The following is a 23,111-nucleotide window of genomic DNA, read 5'->3' as shown; positions in this document are numbered from 1 at the left end:
TATCCAAACTGCCTCCGCAGGAACTCCCTCCCTAACCTAACTCAAGTCTTTTTGGGCAGGAGAACTCCACTTTCAAGCTTTCCGTCTCATGATGTAAAATTGATAATGGTAAAAACGTTATTCATTTCAGCATGTAACTGCTGCAGGCAAGCATGACCCAAAAACCTGAGGTTGCAGATAAACAGATAAGCCCTATACTCCTGTGAAGTTGACTCCAGGGAACGGATCTGCGGCCCAGCGAGTGGTTGCAGCTTTCCCCACTGCCCACGGCATGAAGAGCCTGTTCCCCACTAAGTTCGTTCAACCTTTGGGAAATCTAGCTTCCACCTCCCTTCAAACAAACAAACAGTTTGATTTAATAGGGACACAGTTAAATGTATTCAGAAGCCATAGATAGCCTCAGCCGCTGGAGTTCAGGGGTACAGTGCAAAGCTAGAGCTCCCCATCTCTCATTGTAACCTAAAGTCCATCCTGCTGCTGGAAGTGACTGAAGACCCTGTCTTCCAGTGCCTGGAATCATGACAAGTAGGAAACTGAGGAACCCCAGTACTGGCAACCCCTCCTTAGGTGTATTTCTGAGTGGATGCCTCAGCACCCAAAGCAATTTGCTTCCAAAATTATGATGTGGAAAACTCTCTTGCTTGAGAGCACAATAGTTTTTTTTTACATTTTTAATGCCTTCAGCCTTTATTTGTCAATCATAGGAATCCAATGACCATTACTTGACATCTTTGTACCTCCAAAACATGATTCATTAATTGTGTGTTTTCAGAGTCCTATCCATTTTGGAAATGATACATAATTGATTTACCCAGGGTGTGGGTTTAGGATACAAATGTGATTTTTTTTTTAAGTTCATGCTATATCAGCAAAACAACCACTTGATGGATGCAGCAATTCTTTTCCAGAATAAAGCCTGGCTTTGGCTCGGGTCTTAATCCGTAGGAGTATGTAGCTTTGACTCTTGGTTTCCAGTAGAGTCCTTGCTGGTTCTGCATGGCCGTGTCTGCAGACCTGCTCCGTGCCGCTCCCTCCCTGGGTTTCCAGGGCTTGTTTTGAACATGCTCCTTGTCCAACTGACAACTTCATTAAAGAACATTCACATTTGTAAACATACTGACTTTTCAAAGAAGATGTGAATTTACGCTTCAGAACGGGCACACATGCTGTTGGCTGAACTACATAGAGGGAGATACACTATTTACATACTAAAAAGGTCAGTGTTGGACAGTCAGCATTTAGAGATGAATTTGCTGCTGCTTGCAACTAGAGCATAAAAGTTTGGGAGAAGGCCACAATTTTGCTGTCCCTTTATCTGTGTAGACAGCAAGCATGGGTAAATATGCAGAGTGTCTGTGCCCAGCGGTCACGGCAGTGACGGATGGCTCCTTCACAATTTAGAACCTGATTAGTAACGGGGTCATGACTATGTGACCATGCAATGTGCCGGTCAGCCTTGTGTACTGAAATCTGTAATTAATTTGAGGCAGAAAGATTTGCATAATAGCTTTTCAGACTCTGTTAGTAAAACACAAATCATCATCATAAACTTTAAATTATGTGGCTCCTGTTAAGCAAACTAGACTTTTAGAGGGCTTCAGACGTTTCCTGTTGTGGCCTTTCTTATCAAGTGTGGCCTTTCTTATCAAAGTCTCTATCAGCAGCTTTATTTTCTAATGTGTGTTGAAAGTATCTTAAATGATGTCATTATAAAGGCATCAGTTGTCTCTGAAATCTCTATAATGTGTTTGCTCCTTATCCATTTGTACATTCAAAGCCAAATAATTAGGGATTATGGCTCCTTCTAAATGTCAGGATATGACGCAAGAGTAAAGCCACCCTTGAAGGTGGAAAACTACTTCAGAAAGGCTGGGAGAAGTGGGAGGTGGAAGTGAAGTCACTCCTTGGGGAGAGCAGCCACTCTTGGGCAAGCCAGCAACCACTGTCCCGCATGTTGTAGAACCACGGCACGGTCAGAGCTTTTGATCTCAAGAGTCTGTTTCAGAGTGCATGTGCCAGGCCAGTCCCATCTCAGCTGCAGCTGCTTTTGCAAGGCCCAGCCAGGTCATCGTGTTTTGCTGGGTGCTACAGCAGCAGCTGCCGCCAGGTTCTCACAGGGCCTTGTGCTGCACTCCATGTTCAGTGTCCCCCAGGGGACCTATGCAGCCACATGTGGACCTGGGCTCGTTGCCTCTTTGGAGATGTACAGAGTGGCTGCCTGGAGGAAATCATTCTTTGTGTCTGTGCACATCCCAGGTGGCTGGGTGTGCCAAGCCCCTTAATAGCCATTCTGTGAGGCTCTGTGCCTCCTCGACTCCTGATGTAGGGAGAGAGAAGCCAGTGGTAGTGTCAAGCCAGCTCTCCGTTGGCATCAAACAGAGCCCCACAGAGATGATTTGCTTAGCAAATAGCCACAGGCTCCAGGGCCTTATAGAACATCTGTCTTTCATGACCATTGTTTTGAAACAGAGCAGTGGTATCGGCTGTGCTTGGAGACTCCTCCTGGCACTGAGGCTGTGTGACCAGAAGACCAGGGTTTGCACTGTGTCTGCACTTTCCCTGACCTGACTCTGGACAGTGAGGGCTACCCAAGATGGTGCCCGCTAACTCATGCCGTCCCTGCCTCGTTCGCCCTGCCTCTCTTTCAGAACACTCCGCGGAGCAGACGCAGCAGGCGCTGCACAGTCTTCAGGTTGTCCATGTTGGTTCACCCTTTCCGGGACCTTCCCCTGGGCAGGGAGCAGCACTGCAAGCTGCTTCCAGGCGTGGCTCATATCCAAGTAGGCGAGGTGGCCCAAGGGACAGCGGATGAGGTGAGTGGAGCTGCTCTGGGGTCCTGGGATAGAATGTGCCCTGCTGCTGAGAATTTCCCCTGAGCACCGAATCCACTGTATCAAATTAAGATCCACACCTGAGGGAGAAGGCAGGAGTGATTTTTGAGGAAATTAGGAAAGCCCAGTAGGTTTTGTCCTCATCTCCCAGCACCCTCTCTGTGCTGCATCGCCATCAGCCTGGGCTAATTAGGCCGAGGGTCCAAGTCTCCAGGCCACATCACAGATTGAATTAGAGGAAGCATCTCAGCCTCGGGCCGCAGCAGACCCTGTCCTAAGCTGCATCTTCCCTGGGAGGAATCCCATCCCCAGGGCGTTCTGGGCCCGCAGGGCCAGGGGAGGCTCACCTGTTCTCACTACAGAACAAGTCTGTGCTGCCCCTTTGTCCATCCGAAGTCACAGATGACCTGGTCAACTTTAGGTTTATTTTTAAACTAAATTAGATCACAGCATTGCACAAGATGCTGTACAGAGGGGAAAATGGACCCGATTTTAATATGAGCATGCTTGACAATATTGGTTTTCATAAGGATCGGGTAGGCCTCATTGCTTACTGTATTGCTGTAGAAATGCTTCATATGTACAATCTTCTTTTAAGGAATATACTCTTTGACTGACAATCTTTTTGATAAAGATATTGTTTTCACTACCTTTCACAGGCCTTAATTAAAGTTTTTTTAAATGAAGGGAAACCCTGGGTCACTCTAAGGACAAGATTAGAGCTGTGTTAAATCAGTCACCACACGTTCATGGAGCGCTGACTGCACAACTGGACTTACCATTGGTTTAAGCCTCCCTTTCCAGCGCCAGACCCGGAGCAGGCAGCAAAGGCCGTGCAGAGGTGGGAGGTGTGGAGCCACCCTGCTCCCCCTCCTCCTCGCAGGCCCCTCACAAAATCTAGCTGGCGGATGCCCCTGCCCAGCATTCCTCCACATGGAGCAGAGGGGCCGGCGTCTTTTCCCCAGCAGAGCCTGCCTGCCCACCTCTCCTTCCACTCTTCCCAAGGGCCCCGGAGGTCCTGGGTGTTTGGGGAATGGCTAAATGTGATCCTGCTCCTTAAAGAGTGTGCAGAGTCTGCCCCGCCCCCCGCTTATGGATTTTTGCCAGGTTACAAAGCATGCATCTGCTTCATGACTCGCCAACTGGATTAAACCTATTGTGTCTGTAATCTAATCCTGTGCGGCTTTGCCCTTGAAACAACACTGCACGTCATGGGGAGCTTGACTGAGAACTTTTGTTGCTGACTTTGACTTCATCTGAAGTTCCACCTGTCTTAGAATAAGACTCACCGTGGCTCCTCTTCCCTTGCTTGTCACTGTGCTCCTGGCCCCTCACATCTTCTCTGTCCTGCTCAAACAGATGTCACAAGGACAGCCACCGGCAGCCAGCTCTCCATGCACAGAGCAGCTGCATCCTGAAAGTGGGCGAGCGTGGTAGAGGAGGAGCGCTCCGGGGTGTTTCTACCCGCTGTCAACAGGCCCTGGCTCTCCCAACACGTCCTGGCCCGCCTGGCGGCCCTCACTGCCTTTCCGGTCTGACCGCCAGGCCCTGCACGCTGCTCTCACACTTGCACAGCCGCCGCCTCCAGTGCCCCTCCCACTGTGCCTGCTGCCATGGCCAGCCGTCAACCCAGTCCACGCCTGCGGGAGCCTCCAGGCTGGGCGCCCCCTTGGTCTAAGTCTTCTGTTGCTGCCCTGTCCTCACTGTGTGGCCCCAACCAGATGGGGAGAGGCCTCGTCTCACTCACCTGGTGTGTGTCCTGAGAACCTCTCACTACACCTGGCACTTGTAGATGACCCAGTGAATGGTTGTTGAATGACTGTTGAATGACAAGGGCATCGTGAGCTGGATTTGGAAACAAAAGTGGACTATATCTAAGCAGAGGAAAGAAGGGAAGCCATTCCAGTTGCAGGGAAAAACAGGAGATTGCACGGAAGTGAGTATGACAAATGCCAGGATGCATCCTTTACTAACATTAATAACGATAGTGAACAATGCTAATACAAAGATAGTAAGGCAAGTACTCTTATTTTGCTCATTTTACAGATAGGGAAATTTAGGCACCCAGAGACCAAGTGACTTCTCAAGGCCACACAGTCAGAGCCAGGTCCTGAGGTGACATCTGACTCACCACGCACATGCCGAGCTGGGCACAGAGGAAGGTGACCTGGATGAGAAGATGGGCAGGGGTGAGGTTGGGCACTGGGCCTGCATGGTAGTTGCTCAGCAGTACGAACCAACTGAGGTTCTAATGAGAAAGTCACTGTGGAAGATGGTGCTTCCAGAAGACAGGAATGGCAAAGATCTGCAAAAAGAGAAAGAGTGAGAAGAGGCTGAGAAGAGGGAGATGCCAGAAGTCACCAGCGCGCTCCTGGTATGGAGAAATCAGGGCCTGGACCAGGCACGGCGGCCGGAAGAACACCTGAGTTCAGTGGACGTTTCAAGTCAAAAGCCCGAGGGAAATTGATCAGATACAGAGAGGAAGAAGTGGAATGAGCCACTGAGATTCTGTTTATAGTCTCAGCACTACACAGTTCAGTGCTTAATTAGGATAATAAATGTGAAAGCTGCAAGGCCTGAAGAATTCACCAGAAAGAATGGAAAACTAGTGGTACCATCACAAGAAATGAAACTTTGGGGAAAGGAGGCATTTTGGGGCAGGGAGATAAGGTGATGAATTTGTTATGGGACAGGTCCCTGTGGATTACACGGATAGATGAAGAACCACTCTTCCAAGGGGCAGAAATACAAGATGGGGGTGCCAGTAAAGAGTGGAGGCAGGGGTCACTGAGTGAACGCTCCTCGAGGACATGAGGGCCCAGAGGGAGCTGCTGAGGTTGGAGTGCAGGGACCAAGTTAGACAGTGCAGGGGGAGGGCCTTGGAGGGGGTGCTCTGCAGAGAAGCCAGGGGTCCTTGAAAGGGAAGTGTCAAGAGGAGGCCAGCTGTGAGTGTTCTGTGCAGCAGGACAGATGCCAGATTGAGGGCAGGGGTTCCTGGCTGGGGCTGTGGAATTGGGCTTCCGGAGATTTGGAAAAATTATGTACAATATATGTATGTTTTTTCCTTGAGAGGAGGGCCAGAGCTTTTATTAACTTCTCAAGGGGGACCATCATCCAAAAAGAACCAGAACCGCTGTTTTAGGAACATTGAGCAGTGAATAGGAAATCTGGGGGGACTCTGATCTAACAAGTTTCGAGTTTGGCACTGAATAAAAGTGAGAGATTGGAGGACGAGTCAAGGGAAGTGGCTGGTCCATGCACAAGTCTCATTTGGACGGGAGGGGTCTCCAAAGGAAGAGATTCCCTGGAGGGAGACTGAAGATGCCATCAAGGGTCATTAAGGTGAGGTCACAGTTCCTGAGTTCTCTGTGATGGGTGCACATGAAATCCCAGCCTTTTATTGCTGGCCTTAGAAATTTTCTAGATTAAAAAAAAACCACGATCAGAGAGGCTGTCTTTATAAAGTGCTCCTGCTCATGATGCTTTGTGATGCTTCCGTAACCGTGGCTTTCCCCCAGAGAAAACAGTTATGGTTATTCCCTAATGTTTAATATGTCTTAGTCCTGATGTCTCCCTAACTAGATGCCTTGGAGGACAAGGACCATATCCTAAATTTCTGTCAGTATCCTCATGTTCTATAGCACATTTCCCAGCACCAAGATAGGTCCGCAACAAGACTCTGATGGGTTGACAGTGTGGGCTTTGTGATGGTTCTATTTGTATCTTTGAAAATAAGGCAGCCCTCAGAAGGGGGTTCACTTAGGGTGCATCCCAGTGAGCACCAGCAGCAGAGTTTGTGGCCATTCCAGATGCCGTATGAAAAATGGCGAGCAGGGCAGTGAGGATTTGAAAAGGCAGTGCAGGGTGAGCAGGAGGCAGGGGGCATGGTGGGGGTGGCTGTTCTCTTGTGCTTTGTTCCCACTGGGCGTATTGAAGGGGAACCTCAGGAGACAGGGACAGGCCGTGTTGAAAAGGGACTTGTATGTGGCTGTGTTAAGTGCCATTCAGTGAGACTTAAGGGGGGCATCTGTCTAGGGCAGAAGATGAAGCGCAAAAACTCTCCCTTTGCCTGCCGTCTTGGCCTGGGAGGGGGACCTTGCTCTGCTCCTGACACCTGTGAAGAGAAGCAGCGGGTCTTTGAAACATTTCCCAGAGGGTGGGGACAGGCTTTTAACTCCTTTGTCACTGGGCCTGTTTCTACTCGAGAAGTGTTTTTCAAAGCACAGGTATAAAGTCAATTTAGTGGTTCTTGAACAAGACAAGACTGGATGAAAGTACCTAATTGTAGTAAAGGTTATTGTTTTGTGAAACCTGTTAGAAACATGCGGGCGTGAGCACACACGGCAGTTATGGTCAGTGTGAAGTGTATTTCTTACTCTGAGTCATGGAAATATTCTATAGAAGAGGATAAGTGTTTAAGAATATGGACTGAAATATTTTTGTCTTTTTACATCTTTATAGCAAATTATCTTGCCCAGAGTGGGTGTCTGACAACCAGTGGGTGAGTGAATAAATGAGGAGGTGAATTGTATGCAGTAGCCTCCTGCCAGGTGTCCGTGGGCACATGAGGGCTGGATGTCACATGTGGTGTGCACTTTACAGCCGCAGGTGTGACTCGGGGATGCTTGGTGCACATACGGGTACTTTGAGTTCTTACATTCAAAAGTGCTTTTTAAAGCAGCACTTATAAGTCACTCTGGCCTCAACCACATGTCCCTAAATGTCCATTCACTTTAAAAGATGGTGGTCACTTGGGCCGGCCCTGTGGCACAGTGGTTAAGTGCGCATGCTCCGCTTCAGCAGCCCGAGGTTCGCAGGTTCGGATCCCGTGTGCACACCGATGCACCGCTTATCAAGCCGTGCTGTTGTGGTGTCCCATGTAAAGTAGAGGAAGGTGGGCACGGATGTTAGCCCAAGGCCAGGCTTCCTCAGCGAAAAGAGGAAGATCAGCACTGGATGTTAGCTCAGGGCTGATCTTCCTCACACACACACACACACACACACACACACACACAAAAAGATGGTGTCACTTTAAAAGCAATCTTTACATAGGAGGGAGTGTTTTGAAAAATTCAGGATACTGCTAACTAAGCATAGCAGCCCTTATAAAAAAGGGTAAATAACAAATTCCGCTGTTAAGGAGACTCAGGCTGGAAACATGGTCCCCAGTGGACTTTGAGCCAGTACAATCAGGCACACAGCTACACGCTCAGCAACAGGGAGAACACCACCATTTGGAAAGATGTAAGGGAATGGCAGCCTCACGGAAGAAAACAAGGCCTGCTGAGCTCCAAGAGGACACCAGGGAAAGTAGGTCGCGGGGGGAAGTAGGCTGGGTAAAGTAACGGGCTCTTCTAAGAGCCTGCACAACGTCATCACTCTTAGTCTTTCCAAGCTGCTGCAGCATCCCTAGAATTAACTTGGTGTCCTTCCAGAACAGAGCCAGGGTTTTAGCTGTGGGACACTGCGCTCCAGAGAGCTGGGAACCGCCTGCGTGTCAGCCTCCACAGCAGGTGTGCTGCCCCGCTCCAGCAGGGCCGTCTTGACCTCAGAAAAGCAGACGTGGCCACACAGCCATCTTGGGTGGAGGCTGAGGGATGCGCCTCCCTCTCTCACAGAGTCACTCCCATCTGAACAGTTCTCCACATGTGCCACACACCTGAAGAAGAAAACAAGGTTTTGAGGGCAGAGTGAGAGGGAAACTTTCTGGTTCTGCCCTCATGGTGTGTTAAAGCTCACCACTTCACGTTTAGAAAACTTGTAGCAAAAATTTTAAGCTTTATATTACAGCTTAAAACATAATTTATTCTTAGGGAGAATAAAATAGTAACGATCCTGAATAATGATGATAATGATCAAGGCCTGTGGATATTTTTTATTTCTGGCCAGAAAAGTCTGCCTCAATAGATTTTGTGGAATATGTTTTTTACTTTGGAAAAAGAAAGACAGGTTACATAGAATCAGATTCTCTTTCCAAAAAGACAGAGAATTTCAGACATGTGGAAAAGCAAACGAGGTCTTGCTGCCCCACTGTCTGAGGAAGGCGGGCCGGCAAGGGGTTGCTCGGGTACTCCCTAAGGGCCACCTTGCTCGACAGCACTGGTCTGTTTACTCTTTGGTTTCACACATGTATTCCCATTAAAAAAATCCAATCTACCTTTGACATGGACAGTGATTTCTTGGCTAACAACACTAAGAACGGGGAATGGGATCCTGTTTTCATTTATTTGGTCAGAAAAGGACATTTTAACCTACGCAAACCATCAAAGCAACACACACCCTTTTGCTGTGAACAGGAGTTCCTGGAGCGTGTATTTAAAAGACCATCTCTCGAACACTGCACTTTGCCTGTAGGGAACCCAGGGGCCCGATTGCTGGCATGGTTTCCCCACTGGAGCCAGTGATTAAGACACGACAGAACGTGCGTCTTCAGCTGCTTCCTAGTCCCACCTTTCTATTTTTAATTTTCCTACTATGATATTGTCGGGAGAGAGGGAGAATCTCCCTCTGCCCTTTTCCTTAAGGTTCTTATGGCTGGCCAAATAATTAACAAGACAGGTTAGCAGGAGAAAATAATACCAAGTTTAATAACACGTATACATGGGAGAAAGCAGGGACACTGCATTTCTCAACACAATAGCAGAAATTCTCGTCTTAAATACCATGTTCAGCTAACGACAAAGGAGGATGTTGGGGGTGGGGGGAGTCAGTTACAGGAGATTACCACTAAAGCACAGTAAACAAGAGAAAGGTTATTATGCAGATTTAAGGCCTCACCTGCCACATTGATAAGCCTCTAGAAATGAGGTCATCCCCCCCTCCTCCCAAAACAGAGAGGGAGATACCTTTACAAATGGAGATTCCCTTATAAATGTAAATGTTTGTCTGGCAACTCCTTGCAGGGCCATCCAGAGAATGTGGCCAGAGAGACAGAACTTCCGATAAGATGGGCTTGTTGGTGCCTTTCCATTGTAACATTTATCCTACATTATCTTTACAGCCATCATGATAGATCTGTTCCAGGAAGGAGTTACTATGTCAAATTCTTTAGGCAGTTAGTGGGGGAGGTCTAATGTCCCTAGAGAAAACAACCAAGGTAAAGAGATAGATTTCAGGGTGGCCAAATCTTGATCTCCCACAGTCCTGCCTTTGAAACTAAATGTTTCACAGTCGTTTTGAAACTTAAAGAAGTTTCATAGTCCAGAAGAGTTGGTAGGGGGAGTGAGTTGGTAGGTTGTTTCATCTCACTGAACACATTTCTTAGTCCTGATAATAGATCAGTTTAATTAAGTTCATTTTAGAAGGTGGTGATGCAGGTGGGCTCTCAAGGTTGTGCCTACATTGTGGAAGCAAGCAATCAAGTATTTAATAGAAGCATTTCTATGTAAACAAAAGAAAAACAAGGTTAATGGTTGGAGCAAATTGTAAACCAGTTTCTGAGTTCAGAGGACAGCCAGTTAAGATGATTTTTTGATGTCAGCGTCAAAGTATCTTTTGCAGTTTAAAATGTCTCTGGTGGTGTCCTCAGGTCATCTCTTAAGTTTATATCAAGTCCATCAACTTCAGTTTGTAAGGCTTCAGGAAAAAGGGCAGGTTTAGTTTTCAGTGATTCCAAATGAAAATGATGGGAAAAAAATGAAAAACATTAGTTTGGAGATGTGTAGCCAGATATTTTAGGAGACTAGAAGAAATCAGCATCCAGTCCAGTAAATAGATATAAAACAAAAACCTCAAAAGACAATTAACAAAACTAGGATCTAATATCTGCAAATGTATACTATAGTTTTTACTGAAATATAATTTTTCTTTCTAAAATCACCCTCATTTTTATTAAGATAGCCAAATTAAAACTAACTAGTTTGCAGAATAAGTCTAGTTCCAATAGAGTTGGCCCAATTATTTACATAAGTACAGCAAGAATAGCAGTTGATCACATAGGCTCTTTTAAATCTGCTTTGCTGGAACTTTTTATAAGGAATCTCAGATTGAACTTTAAAGGCCTCTCCAGGCCAGGAAAGCCAAGCCAAGGATTTTGTCATCAGACTTTGCCTGTAATACCTACAGATTTGGGTGAACTCCTCTCTTCCGAGGTTCCCCCAAAATATTTCGAGGTTCCTTGTACCTGCCAGATAAGTGACATTCTTTACTTATCCTGGTAAGTGCTGCTTGGAACACAGAGGTACCAGGTCAATATTTCCACGTGGCTTTATTCCATAAAGTCCAATCTTCATTCCTCAAAAGCTGTATGGTTATATCGCAAATATGATGTTTCAGTCACAACCTTGGTAATATAAGCAGTGTTTCCAATTGTGTCCTGTTATAAGGAGAACAGATTCTTATTGAACTTATGCAAATAACTATATTGCCATGAAAACAACAATACTCACTTACTAAGAGTTTCTAAATTCGAGGGATCAGATAGAGAGAAAAAGATAAATATTTCAGTTTTACTTACAAAAATATCATTTACCAAATTGTTATGTCATAGCTAGCTCAGGAGAAAAGAGAAAAAGTTTTCCTTAAATCTGAAAAAACAAAACATTAAAAATTCAGCAATACTTCAAACGAAAAATCATAAAAATTATAATCATCCTTATCAGTTCATTCAGTCCTGTGTAATCCATTCCTGATCCCAATCTTTTTGTTAGCAGCTTCATGAAGTTATCAATCTCTCCATCAGAGTTCTGTAATTTCTTACCAAGTTCAGTTCTATGATCAGAAAGTTTGTCAGAAACCTGTACTCCAGTGTAAATGTCAGAGTCCTTTCCATGAATTTTTCTGAAGTTGAAACATATTTTGCAAAAGCATTAAGAGCAAAGAAATGTCTGTAAACAAGACCTCAAAAATGTCAATTGACAAAGAAATTTGGTTAATTTTGTGACATACAACACTTTAAAATAATAATAACCAGAATTATGACTGATAATCAGGACAGATCAGCATTTCAGTAATGTTATACAATTTTAAAACACCTATATCAATAACATTTACCCACATAATACCACCTAAGCAGGCTTATCATCACTTGTCTGACAATGCTTCTCACATAGTTTAACATACTGAATAAGCCTAATAAGTTTAGTATCTTCCTCCTTATAGGAAGAGAGCAAATTTCTTTGAGAAGTTTCAGGGCCCTTTGAAAATTCTCAAAGAAAAAAAGTAAAAAAAGACTTTATTTAAGAGACGAATTTTGGGGAGCTTGTCAAAAATATAAAAAGTCAAAGCAAACAGAGCATTAACAGTCCAAAAAGCCTTAATAGAGAGACTTCAGTCTTTTGAACACAGGAAATTATTTTAACAGGTTTTTTTTTAGGTAGACTTACTCAAAGGTAAAGAAAAATCTTTTATAACCTCTTTATCAAGTTCAAGAAAATTATCCTTTTAAGAGAAATAAGACCAAATTATAATTTTGTACCAGCTTACTTCTGATATTAAAACTCATTTACTTACTTAAATTCATTTTAATCTTAGCCATCTTGACCATGCAAAAACTCCTTTTCCAGAATTCACCTTCCACAAACCTATAACTTTCCTTGTACACAGACATGTTTTTCTTAATTTTTTAGTAGCTTCAATCATATATACTAATTAGGAATTTTAACCCTTAGAAACCTTAATTTGTAAGTAAAAACTAAGTAAACAATTATAAACTTTCTTTTACATTGGTATCTTGTGGCTTGCAAAATTTATGAACACTTCATAATTTCTGGAAACATGTTACTTTATAGTACAATTTTTTAATAAAACACATGTTTACCAATAGACCCAAAACACCTTTTAGTTTTCCTGTAATGAAAAGCCAAAAGTAGACAAATGTACATTTAGCAATCAATGTCTAATATCTTATGTTATTTGGAAACGATCTAGATACTCAATTGAATTTTTATCATAAAATTTAGCAAAACTCTAAAGTTTTAAGTCACCAAAATGAGTTTGGAAGCTGTAACCACCATAACACATAATTATTATTTAAAGTTCACCCAACATTCATCTTTTTCACAACTATTAGTTACTTATTCCCAATAATTATTTAGATTGCCTATAAGACTTCATAAGACATTAGATAAAATTAGCCATCATTAAATTACTATTTTTGTTAACCAGTTCTGTAATAGAAATAACATCAGTTTTTTGTACAAAAGTTCATGTAAATTTCATCACCTCTTATACCTTTAAACATAGTTATCATTAAGATTTTTATCAATAGGTGTTGGTCTTCTAATTTTGGACAAGGGAAGCATTCCCAGTCAGACATTTTAAAACATACTCAGGCAAAGTTGATGTAACCTCTTTATATAAAATTAGCTCAAACATTCCAACCTTTATAATCTTATCAACACTTACGCTTTTACATGTTCTCAATTCAATTGTAACCTGAGTCAAGGTCTTAAGGCTAGTCAAATTTTTCCCTTCCTTTTTCTGGCCATTTTTTTTTTTTGGTACCAATTAAACAATTATGTGAGAGCTCTCAAAACATTTTTTTTTCCCCCCAATTTAGAAGTTTTCCCAATTCAAAGGATCCGTCGTCTGGCCATTGACGAGTAGGATCTTCATTTGTATATTTATTCTAATAGTGACTCGAACCAATAAGCCTTTTTAAGGAAAGACCCAGAGGTAACTTTCCACGCTTAGAATAAATCTTTCCCATGGACGCAAGAGGCGTCCCTGGTGAGGGCGCAGATGATGTAGCCCCCATGATCCACAGAATTCACTCCCAAAGATATTCAGAGAAAGTAAAGACCCTTGTTGCACAGGCGGTAAGGATGGTGTCTCCGGTCTCCCACAATAGTGTGGGACGCCTCCAGTCACAGACCCGCTAATCTGTGACACCGGGCAGGCGATACTGGAATGGGATTTTTCCAGCACTAACAAGCAACAAAGGTTAAGACGACAAAAGCCCTTATGGACTGGGCCCTTTATGACAAACTCCCCTGAGAGCTTGGCACAGCCGGACAAAGACAGTTCGGAACCCCAGTCTACTCGACTGGCCACCAAGGTGCACCCCGGTAAATGCACCTTCCGTATGGTGGAGACCAAGGAGAATATTCTCACTGGTCACAAAGCCAAGTTTTCTCAGGACACAGAACAAGACAGAGATTACTCTGGGAGGAAAAGGGATCAAGATCAAAACCAGGAGTACTCTACCAAATTTAAACCAAGAGTCACTAAAAGCACAAGAACCTAGTTTCCCAAATATTTTCTCCTGCCAATCTAAATTTAGAAAGAGAAAAAGTTCTCACCATTTCCTTCCGCCGGACTCCACAGATAGAGACTCCGGGAGGCTGACATGGTAAGAAGGCTTACCTTTTTGCCGGCTTTTGTCAGGCCTTCCCGTATCTCATCATCTGCAGTAGTCCAGGGAGAAGACAGGTCTTCCAGCCAGAGAAGGCAACTTGCCAGTTAGTGTGGCTCCTGGCTGGCTCGCCAAAACTGTCGGGGGAAGAGGGAGAATCTCCCTCTGCCCTTTCCCTTAAGGTTCTTATGGCTGGCCAAATAATTAACAAGAGAGGTTAGCAGGAGAAAATAATACCAAGTTTAATAACACGTATACATGGGAGAAAGCAGGGACACTGCGTTTCTCAACACAATAGCAGAAATTCTCGTCTTAAACACCATGTTCAGCTAACGACAAAGGAGGATGTTGGGGGTGGGGGGAGTCTGTTACAGGAGATCACCACTAAAGCACAGTAAACAAGAGTAAGGTTATTATGCAGATTTAAGGCCTCACCTTGCACATTGATAAGCCTCTAGAAATGAGGTCATCCCCCCCTCCTCCCAAAACAGAGAAGGAGATACCTTTACAAATGGAGATTCCCTTATAAATGTAAATGTTTGTCTGGCAACTCCTTGCAGGGCCATCCAGAGAATGTGGCCAGAGAGACAGAACTTCCGATAAGATGGGCTTGTTGGTGCCTTTCCTATTGTAACATTTATCCTACATTATCTTTACAGCCATCATGATAGATCTGTTCCAGGAAGGAGTTACTATGTCAAATTCTTTAGGCAGTTAGTGGGGGAGGTCTAATGTCCCTAGAGAAAACAACCAAGGTAAAGAGAGAGATTTCAGGGTGGCCAAATCTTGATCTCCCACAATATTCAGCCCTTTTCATGTGAAAGAGCCATCCCAGAAGATCCTTCCTTTAGCACAGTGGCTCTTAACCACGGCGACTTGGGCAACATCTGGACAGATGTTTGGTTGTCACAACAGGGAAGGGGGAGTGCTATGGGTGCCCAGCAGGTAGAGGCCAGGGATGCTGCTGACCGTCCTGCCACACACAGGACAACCCCCACCAAGGCATGAATGGGGCCCAGCATGTCAGCAGTGCCAGGGCTGAGAACCTGCTCTCCGGTGTTGTTCCTGCACTCAGCTCTAGTTCCTTTGGCCCCACGCCAGCCTGGGGGCAGATGCTCAGGATTTATCTCGCAGCCCCTCCTGCCTCCAGCTCCCCATGTGGAGCAGCTGCGCCCTCAGGGTTCCCCACACGACTGGTGCAGGCCTCCCAGCTGATGCCCTGCCTGGCCCATCCACACACTGCCCGGTCCTCTCTCCCGTGTTCTCTCCCACAGGGGTCCTCAGCCCGAACTGCACATTAGAATCAACTGAGGAGTCTAAAAATATATGCCAGCACTTGTGCCCCATCCAGCTTGATTAGTTTGGAATCTCTATGGCAAGAGCCTGGCCTTAAGTCGTCTGTAAAGCTCTCCAGGAGCTTCCACCATGTGGCCAGGGCGGAGAACCACCCCGCCAGCGCGCCTGGGGCCTGCGCAATTCCGCAAACCCATGCCTGGACACCACGGCCCTCCTCTATTGCCTTATCCATCTCTGGCCCTCTGCTCCGCTGGTTCTATGCAAACTGGACTCCTCACTGTTGATGACATGCACGCTGCGCATCCTGCTTGTGGCCTTGCTCCTGTGAGGCTCTGTGACCCGGTCTCTACCCATCCACGCAGAATCGCCCCCGGTGGAAATACTGTGCAGCCAGCAGAGCCCATCTCGGCTCCCACCTCCATTGCGGTGCTTTCCTGAGTTCCCATCTGCGCCTCCTGGAAGCCCCTGGCCTTTATAACTCTCCTCTGGATTTCAGCATACTGGACCATGGATTATGGTGATTGAAAAGCCGTCCTTTACTCGCCATTTTCCCTCTATTCTCCCATCACTAATCAAACCCTAAACCTATTGACAGTTCAGGCTCGACCTGCTCGCAGGTCCAGCCTTCCCAGCACCCAGCAGAGGCCTCACACGTGCTGTGGTCAGGACATACTTGGCCAGAAGTGCAGCCTGGGAAATGACCAGGCCTCACCCCCCTCTCAGTGTCCCAGCCCCAGACACATGCCAGAAGCCCCTGCCAGCACATGCCCCAGTTGCCACGTCTCTGCGACTTGACCATCAGCATTACAAAGCTTTCCTCAGCTCCCTGCAACACCAAACACATGCTCCATCCTTACCGTCCACCTCAGAAAGAGAAAACCATGCAGCCCAGCAAACAGCCTCGGCTTCCCGAGCACAGGGACCGCCAGAGCGCCAGCTCTCAGCTGAAACCCCTCGGTATCGTGAGGGTGAGGCCAGCTTGAGACAAGCAGACGCCTCCTAGTGCTCCCAGGGCTTGAATCTGCCCTTGTGCGGCAGCATGATGACTGGTTTGGGGTGGTTTTTTTTAATTTTTTTTAAACAATTCCAGTTTAATTTTTTTTTATTTATTTATTTTTTCCCCCAAAGCCCCAGTAGACAGTTGTATGTCGTAGTTGCACATCCTTCTAGTTGCTGTATGTGGGACATGGCCTCAGCATGGCCGGAGAAGCGGGGCGTCGGTGCGCGCCCGGGATCCGCGCCCGGGATCCAAACCCAGGCCGCCAGCAGTGGAGCGCGTGCACTTAACTGCTAAGCCACGGGGCCGGCCCAGGGGGTGGTTTTTTTAAATTGTCATCATCCCGCACTTTGGAAGGATGATTGTAAATGATTCATGATAAAATAACCTTGTGGCATCCTAGGGGTGCTTGACGCCAATACAATGATTGCCCCTAAAAAGATGTTCTGAAATCTTCATATTAGACAGACTCAATACAGTTGTGAGATGACAGGGGGGTGCGAGGTCAGAGCTCAGGGTCCCACAAGTGTCCTGACACCCAGGTGTCAGGCCCTAGGGTGTGCCCTCCAGGTGCTGCCCCGGCTCTTCTGTAAAGTGGAGATCAGCCGACACTGTGATGTTCTCTTCCACAGAGTGTGGCGAGGGCCGGATCTGCTGGCGTCTCCCGGAGGGCCTGCAGGCAGCCGTGACTCCCGGAGCTCTGGGATTGTGGAACATGTTGATACGAGGCCCCGAGCTTCCTGGCCTTCCCCTGGCCCTTCCCCATGAGACAGGGAGTAAGAGAAGGGCAAGTGCACACAATTCAGTCTACACAAGAAGCAGAGAGCCAAAAAGAAAACACAAAAACAACAAGACAGTTCCTCCTACAAATATCACCTGCCGGGATTCGCTTATAATTGCTTCTGCCCTGCCTTTCATCCCATGTGTTTGCAGTGCCGGCCCTCGCCAGAGTGGCAGGACCCAGTTGTCATTTGGGTTGTTGAGGGTCTATACTCCATCACATTTGTTCAGGCAGCTCCCCAAAAGTATCACTAGGGTGCACCCAGTGCTTCCTGTGCTTATAGCCAAGTCTTTGTCTGATCTCTCTTATCAAAAGGAATTTGGGGCATGTGTGGATGGAGAGGGAGGAAAAGGTAAGGATGGGAAAGCGAGTTGAAGGACTGATTCTCTAGAACTCTGGGTTCAGAGTCAGAAAACCTGAGCTCCAAAACCATCCCTGGCACTTACTGGCCAAGCATGACCTTGAGTAAGTTATTAAACCTCTTTGGGCTTCAGCCTCATCATTTACGTGTGAATTCCCTTGGCATAGAGTCCTTGAGTCCCTGTTGCTGGCCAGGCACTGGGTGAGGTACTGGAGACTGACGAGGAAGACACGGTCTGACCCTAGAGTCTGCCAAAAGGCCAGGTGGACGTGTCCTCATCTCTGACAGTCATTGTGATAATTGCTATGCACAGGCCACTACCCTCTACCCTCCCTGACCTCACAGGGTGGACAGGAGGATCAGATGAGAGAAGGTTCCAGAATGCCAGAGCTTCACGCAGATAGAGACCATCATTGTCATCGCGATGACTAACCCTGTGTAGGTCATTCTGGAAATAAGAGGCCAGAAAAGTTACTGGGGGCTGGTCAAATTTCTGAGCTGGTAAATACTATTGTAACTTGCTAGTTACTATTTAAATCTCAAGTGTTTGAGGGATTTGAAGTATATTTTACTCAAATGTTGAATTACTATGACCCAAGATATTATTTCAGGTGCATGTTTTAAATCAGGCTTTTCATCTTGCACTGTAGGCAGCTGAGTTTGTACGGTCTCTTCTGGGCTGTGAAGAGCATGCCAAGAGCCTCAGGAAAGAGGTAGGAAACGTAGAAATTACATATATTTTTACACCCAGAAGTGCTTTGTTTCCGTTTACTTAAGTGTAAATAAGAGTGGTCTGGGGAGGCAAGAGAAGGGAGGTCCAGGCAGGAAGAGCCCAGCAGTGTAGCTGGGGCACAGCAGGGTCAATCTGCGGCTTAGCTTGCTTCATGGTTAGCCATGGTTTGGCCCAGAATGCTGTGGTGCTTGGTGCATACAGCATGCTCAAGAAATGGACTACTGGAACACATTGATTAATTAACACCTATGGGTGTCAGGAAGCTTCGGCACTGTGACTTGAGGCTGCACCAGGGCAGGGAGGAGTCCCGCCGTGGGCCTGCACCCAGGGAGGAAGGGAGATTTGTCTACTCCAAAGTGAAAGTTGGACTGTCTTGTCTCTCTTTGCTCTTTCCCTGCTGAGGAGGGAGGCAAAGAAGCGACCACATCCTTCTATGGGGTTTCTGCTTCCAAACTCCTCTTGGGTAGGAATGTACCAAACTGCTTAACATTTGTCCTGGAATTAGTATCCATGGAGACTTGACCCAGAAGAGACTAGACCAGCCACAGCATAATAACACAGATATCAGTGATGGTTCTGGTCTGTCGTGGCTTGCCATGGGCCAGGCCCTGTGCTCGGCACTTGACGACTGTCATCCTTGAGTCCTCACAGCAGCTCTACAGGACAGTTCACCGATGAAGAAGCGAGGACACAGTGAGGAAAGGGCAGTCAGATTCCAGCCCACGTCCATCTCATTCCAGAGCCTCCATCATTGCTCTAGAACTCTCCAAGAAAACTAGACCCCTAAAGACTCTAGGATGCAGCACATACTCTGCCTCTCTAGAGTTCAGGGCGTGCATGGTTCAGGGGAGGTACTCTTTGAGTTTGGGGTCCTGGACCCCTCAGAGCCCGGCAAGCCCTGTGTCTCCAGGGAACTCAGCGTCAGGGTCATGATGCCGTCAGTCTCGGTTGCTGCCAATGGAAAGGTGGGGTCCGCCTGCTTCCATCTGAGCCCAGCACGGCTTGGGCATAGTTGGCCCAGACTCACACATATGGGCCACTCTCTGCATTTAGCGATGCCCAAGACCTGCCCTGTCCACAAGTCTCTTTGCAGGTCAAGTTGCTCCAGCTTCGCACTTAGGACCAGCAGTGTGATCATGGGCAAATCACCTAACCTGTCTTTCCTGTTCTCTGTAAACACAGGCTTATGTGAGGGGACATTTCAGGATCAGGATTAGTGTGTTACAGTGCCCAGCCCAGTTCTTGCCCCAGAGGAGGGGCTTAATAAACGGCAGCAATATGGACCGAGGGTCTTCTCTGGAGGCCAGCAAGCCCTGCTTGCAACCACAACATGGCCTCTGAGAAGCTGTGTGACGGTGAGCAAGTCGTGAGGTTTATAACTGTAGATTTCCTCCTCCGCCTCCCAGTGTTGTCGGGAAGATCAAATGCATGGAAGCAATTAGTATAACTCCGGAACCATTAACTGTTACCATCGCCACCATTATTACTTTATTCTTAGGAAAACTGGCTATTTGGCCGGCAGATTTTTCCTGAAAATGCTGGAACTGAACCCAGGTTAGGGGATGGAAGAGGGAGACTCTCTTCTCAGCTGTGGAAAATATGCTGAATACCCATGGGAAAGGTATTCTATTCTCTAAATGGACGATTCTTCGTCAGACAATATATCACACATGCACAGGAAGCTTTTTACAACTCTTAAACCTTTAGCCGCCTCCCAGGATTGCCGTTGGTCCTCCTTCCTCAGTGAGACGTTGACTGAGGGGTTTGTATTGTTAATTCAAAAGGGTCAGAACCACAGTGCTAGGTTCATGGAAGGGTGGTACCATAGAAAACCGTTTCATTCTGTCTTCTTGGTTCTGAAACCAGGACTCATTCTGAGCCCATCTGTGTGGATAGGTGACGTGGGTGTAGGACATGCCCACAGTCCCCGACATCAAACTCTGAGACCACACTGGGGCCCCAGAGGCTGTAGAAAAGCGACCTGCCTGGTGGCCACTTGCCATCGCGTGAATCTCGGGAGGGCTATTACATTTCAGACCACAATATGTTTTAAAAGTTAATAAATAAACATTTATTCAATATGTATTTTTGTTTTTAATAGTTGGAATTTATGATAGAAAAAATTTTAAATACAGAAAAGTTAAAAGGAGAAAATAAAAACCAAACCACTATTCCACCAGCCAAAGATAACTTCCCTTAACATGTGGTGTAAAGACTTCAAAGATTTTAACTATGTATATATATACATGTGGTCACGTACATTTAATTTTACACATTAAAACTGTATCATTTTTGTATTATCATATCACGTTTTGATGCTTAATGATTCATGAAAAATTTCCCAAACCATGAAGTGTTTCATTGAGACATGAATTTTGGTGACTGCATGGTACCTCATCCCAGGTGATACCATAATTTATTGACTTCTGCTATTTTTGAAATACTGGGTTGTTTTCAACATTTCACTATTGTAAATTACACTAGAGTGTACACATTGCTCATTGTTCTCTTGGGAAAAATTCCTGGAGATTGACTTAGCGGATGAAAGTAGGTTATTTTTAAGGCTCTTGATACAAATTCAGGCCAAGATTTTTAAAACGTATCAATAGAAATTTAGCCTGGGAATAGTTAGAGTATACTGAATTCATATTTAACAGAGTGAACACCTTTTTAATTCACCTTGGCTTCGGGGTCCTGGGGGGAAATGGAGATGTGTGATGGTTGGAGCTGAGGGGAATGCGTCGTGCTCTCATCACTGAGCTCTGCGGGGAGGCCGTCCCAGGGTCAGCGCCACAGAGCCCAGCGCCCAGGAGCTACTCGGGTAAACAGGCTTTCATGGCAGGATGGTTTGATTTGTGTTTATTTATTTCCCTGCAGCATATTGACAGCAAAGCCTTCCTGCTTCTGACACAGACAGACATCGTCAAGGTGATGAAGATCAAACTGGGCCCAGCACTGAAGATTTCTGCCTCCATCCTCATGTTCAGGAATTCCCAGGACCTCCCTGAGGAGGACACTGTCTCAGGCCCAGAGTCAGGGGATAATGGCACCACCAGAACTGCCGTGGCACCAGCATCTTGTTCTCTCTGCAATAAAATTGGCCCACATTAATTTGATTTTAATCTCCCCCAGGTCACACCTGTATTTAATCTGGACCTTTTAAAATGCCTGTGGTTTATATGTTTAAAGGATTTTGAGGACTGACCCAGTGCTGACAATGCAGAGGCCCAGGCACGGGTGGCTTTGTGAACGTCTTTATCTTTACTGGGGTCTTTTCAGCTCTGAGGCGTTGCAGCAAACAGACCAAAGAAGCCCACACATACACCTTTATCCTTCTCCCTCACCGTGACACAAGCCATGTTCCATTTTGAAAGCATAAAACTCACAAGTGGCAAAATATTAGAAAAAACAATATTCATAAATACGTTATTAATGTTTTCACATTCACATTTTGCTAGGCTCAGATTTGCCATCTGGGTGCAGAGAGTCTAAGAGATAGTGGCCTGGTGCTTTAAAAAGACTTCATGTGAGATTTTTGTGTACTTAAGAAAGTGTGCATCTTTAAAAAATAATAATAATAAACACATGTTTTCATCCTTCATTAATTCTTCTTTTTGTTCTGTCAACTGCCTCGGTAGAGCTACCCAGGTTGCCTGGAATGTGCCCAGGAGTAGCATTGACAGTCAGCCTGGGCATTTGGCAGCAGCTGGGGAGACCCTGCTGAGGAGCCTCCATGGTGAGCAGAGCCTGCAGGCCACCTCAGAGGAGCCTCCAGAGCTGCGCTGGCCTGCGGTCAGTCTGCGTGTGTGCTGAGGAGCTCTCCCACGTCACGGCCTTGTGTGCATCCTTACAAACAGACACACCACTGACAGGGGAGAGCTGTAGAGCAGGGAGCTTGGTATCTGGTGTTGGTTTGAACACTTCTGCTTTGTCGTCGGACCTTATTTGTTTTGTATAAGTGACTGTATCTGAGACTTAAGTTATGTGGAGTCAGTCCCACCGTTTTGAAAGACAAGCACCTCTTCCCTTGCACACACCCACAGAAGGAGTGACAAACGCCCCTGGAAGTGGAGCGCCATTGTTTTTTCAGGGAGAGAGAAAAGAAACAGAAGAAAGAGAGATTCAGACCTGACTGTACCCATTTGTTTCATTAAGAATCTTATGGTTTAAGAAAGTTGATTCTGCTTGGAGAGTTTCTCAAACTTTAGGTCACTGAGGAAAAAAAATACCTTCTCTGAGAGGTGTGCATATATTACATTTCTTTAGATCCTTACCTAAATGGAATTTTAATATATTATTGGTTGATGTAAATTTTTGTCTCTGGGCAGTTTTGTTTTTTGGATTTTTTTGTAGACTGTCAGGTACAATTAAAATTCCTGCTGCTGCTATGTTAAAATTTTAATATATTTTCAATGACAATAAATGGATAAAATAAAACCCCACCTCACAAACTTCTGTGGTAGTAACCTGTGCCTGTGCCACAGCCGAGGGCAGTGTTTCTCGGCCACGGAAGAACAAAGGCAGCTCTGCATGCATCAGCCAGCAAAGAAGTCCACCATATTGGGGTACGTAGGAGAGGTTTCCTTAGGGAAGTAAATTTAGGTGTTAACAATTTGAGAGATTAAATTGGAGGTTTTTTAATTAAAAAGAACTTCAAAATTGCTCATGGTATAGGCTCCATAAAGCATGAAATTTGTGGTTCGTATATTTAATACATGTCATTTCAACAGAAGGATCTAGAACAGGACAGATAATACCAAGCCACTTTAGGGTTGAACTATTGTGTTCCTAGAAGACAGTGTGATCAGATAGAAGGAGC

At 45.8% G+C, this 23,111-nt stretch overlaps 1 protein-coding gene and 1 long non-coding RNA gene across 2 annotated transcripts in view; one reads left to right on the top strand and one right to left on the bottom strand.

The window, feature by feature from the left end:
* The window catches only part of L3MBTL4 (L3MBTL histone methyl-lysine binding protein 4), a 386,879-nt gene that overhangs the window by 351,754 nt on the left and 12,014 nt on the right, over positions 1-23,111 (top strand). Inside the window, 5 exon segments of the mRNA XM_087439397.1 lie at positions 2,649-2,682; positions 2,684-2,813; positions 18,210-18,272; positions 21,170-21,324; positions 21,931-22,084. Coding sequence (XP_087295523.1) covers positions 2,649-2,682; positions 2,684-2,813; positions 18,210-18,272; positions 21,170-21,324; positions 21,931-22,084 — 536 coding nt within the window.
* LOC147915237 (uncharacterized) lies at positions 7,858-14,940 on the bottom strand. Its single transcript, XR_015554238.1, has 2 exons — positions 9,677-14,940; positions 7,858-8,490 (listed from the first exon to the last, which is right to left on the bottom strand). It is a non-coding gene; the product is annotated as an uncharacterized LOC147915237 (long non-coding RNA).

Source organism: Ceratotherium simum, chromosome 14 (genome assembly GCF_057802395.1).
Source record: "Ceratotherium simum simum isolate JZ-2026a chromosome 14, ASM5780239v1, whole genome shotgun sequence".
Taxonomy (NCBI): Eukaryota; Metazoa; Chordata; class Mammalia; order Perissodactyla; family Rhinocerotidae; genus Ceratotherium; species Ceratotherium simum.
This window is presented reverse-complemented; position numbering and strand designations above follow the sequence as displayed.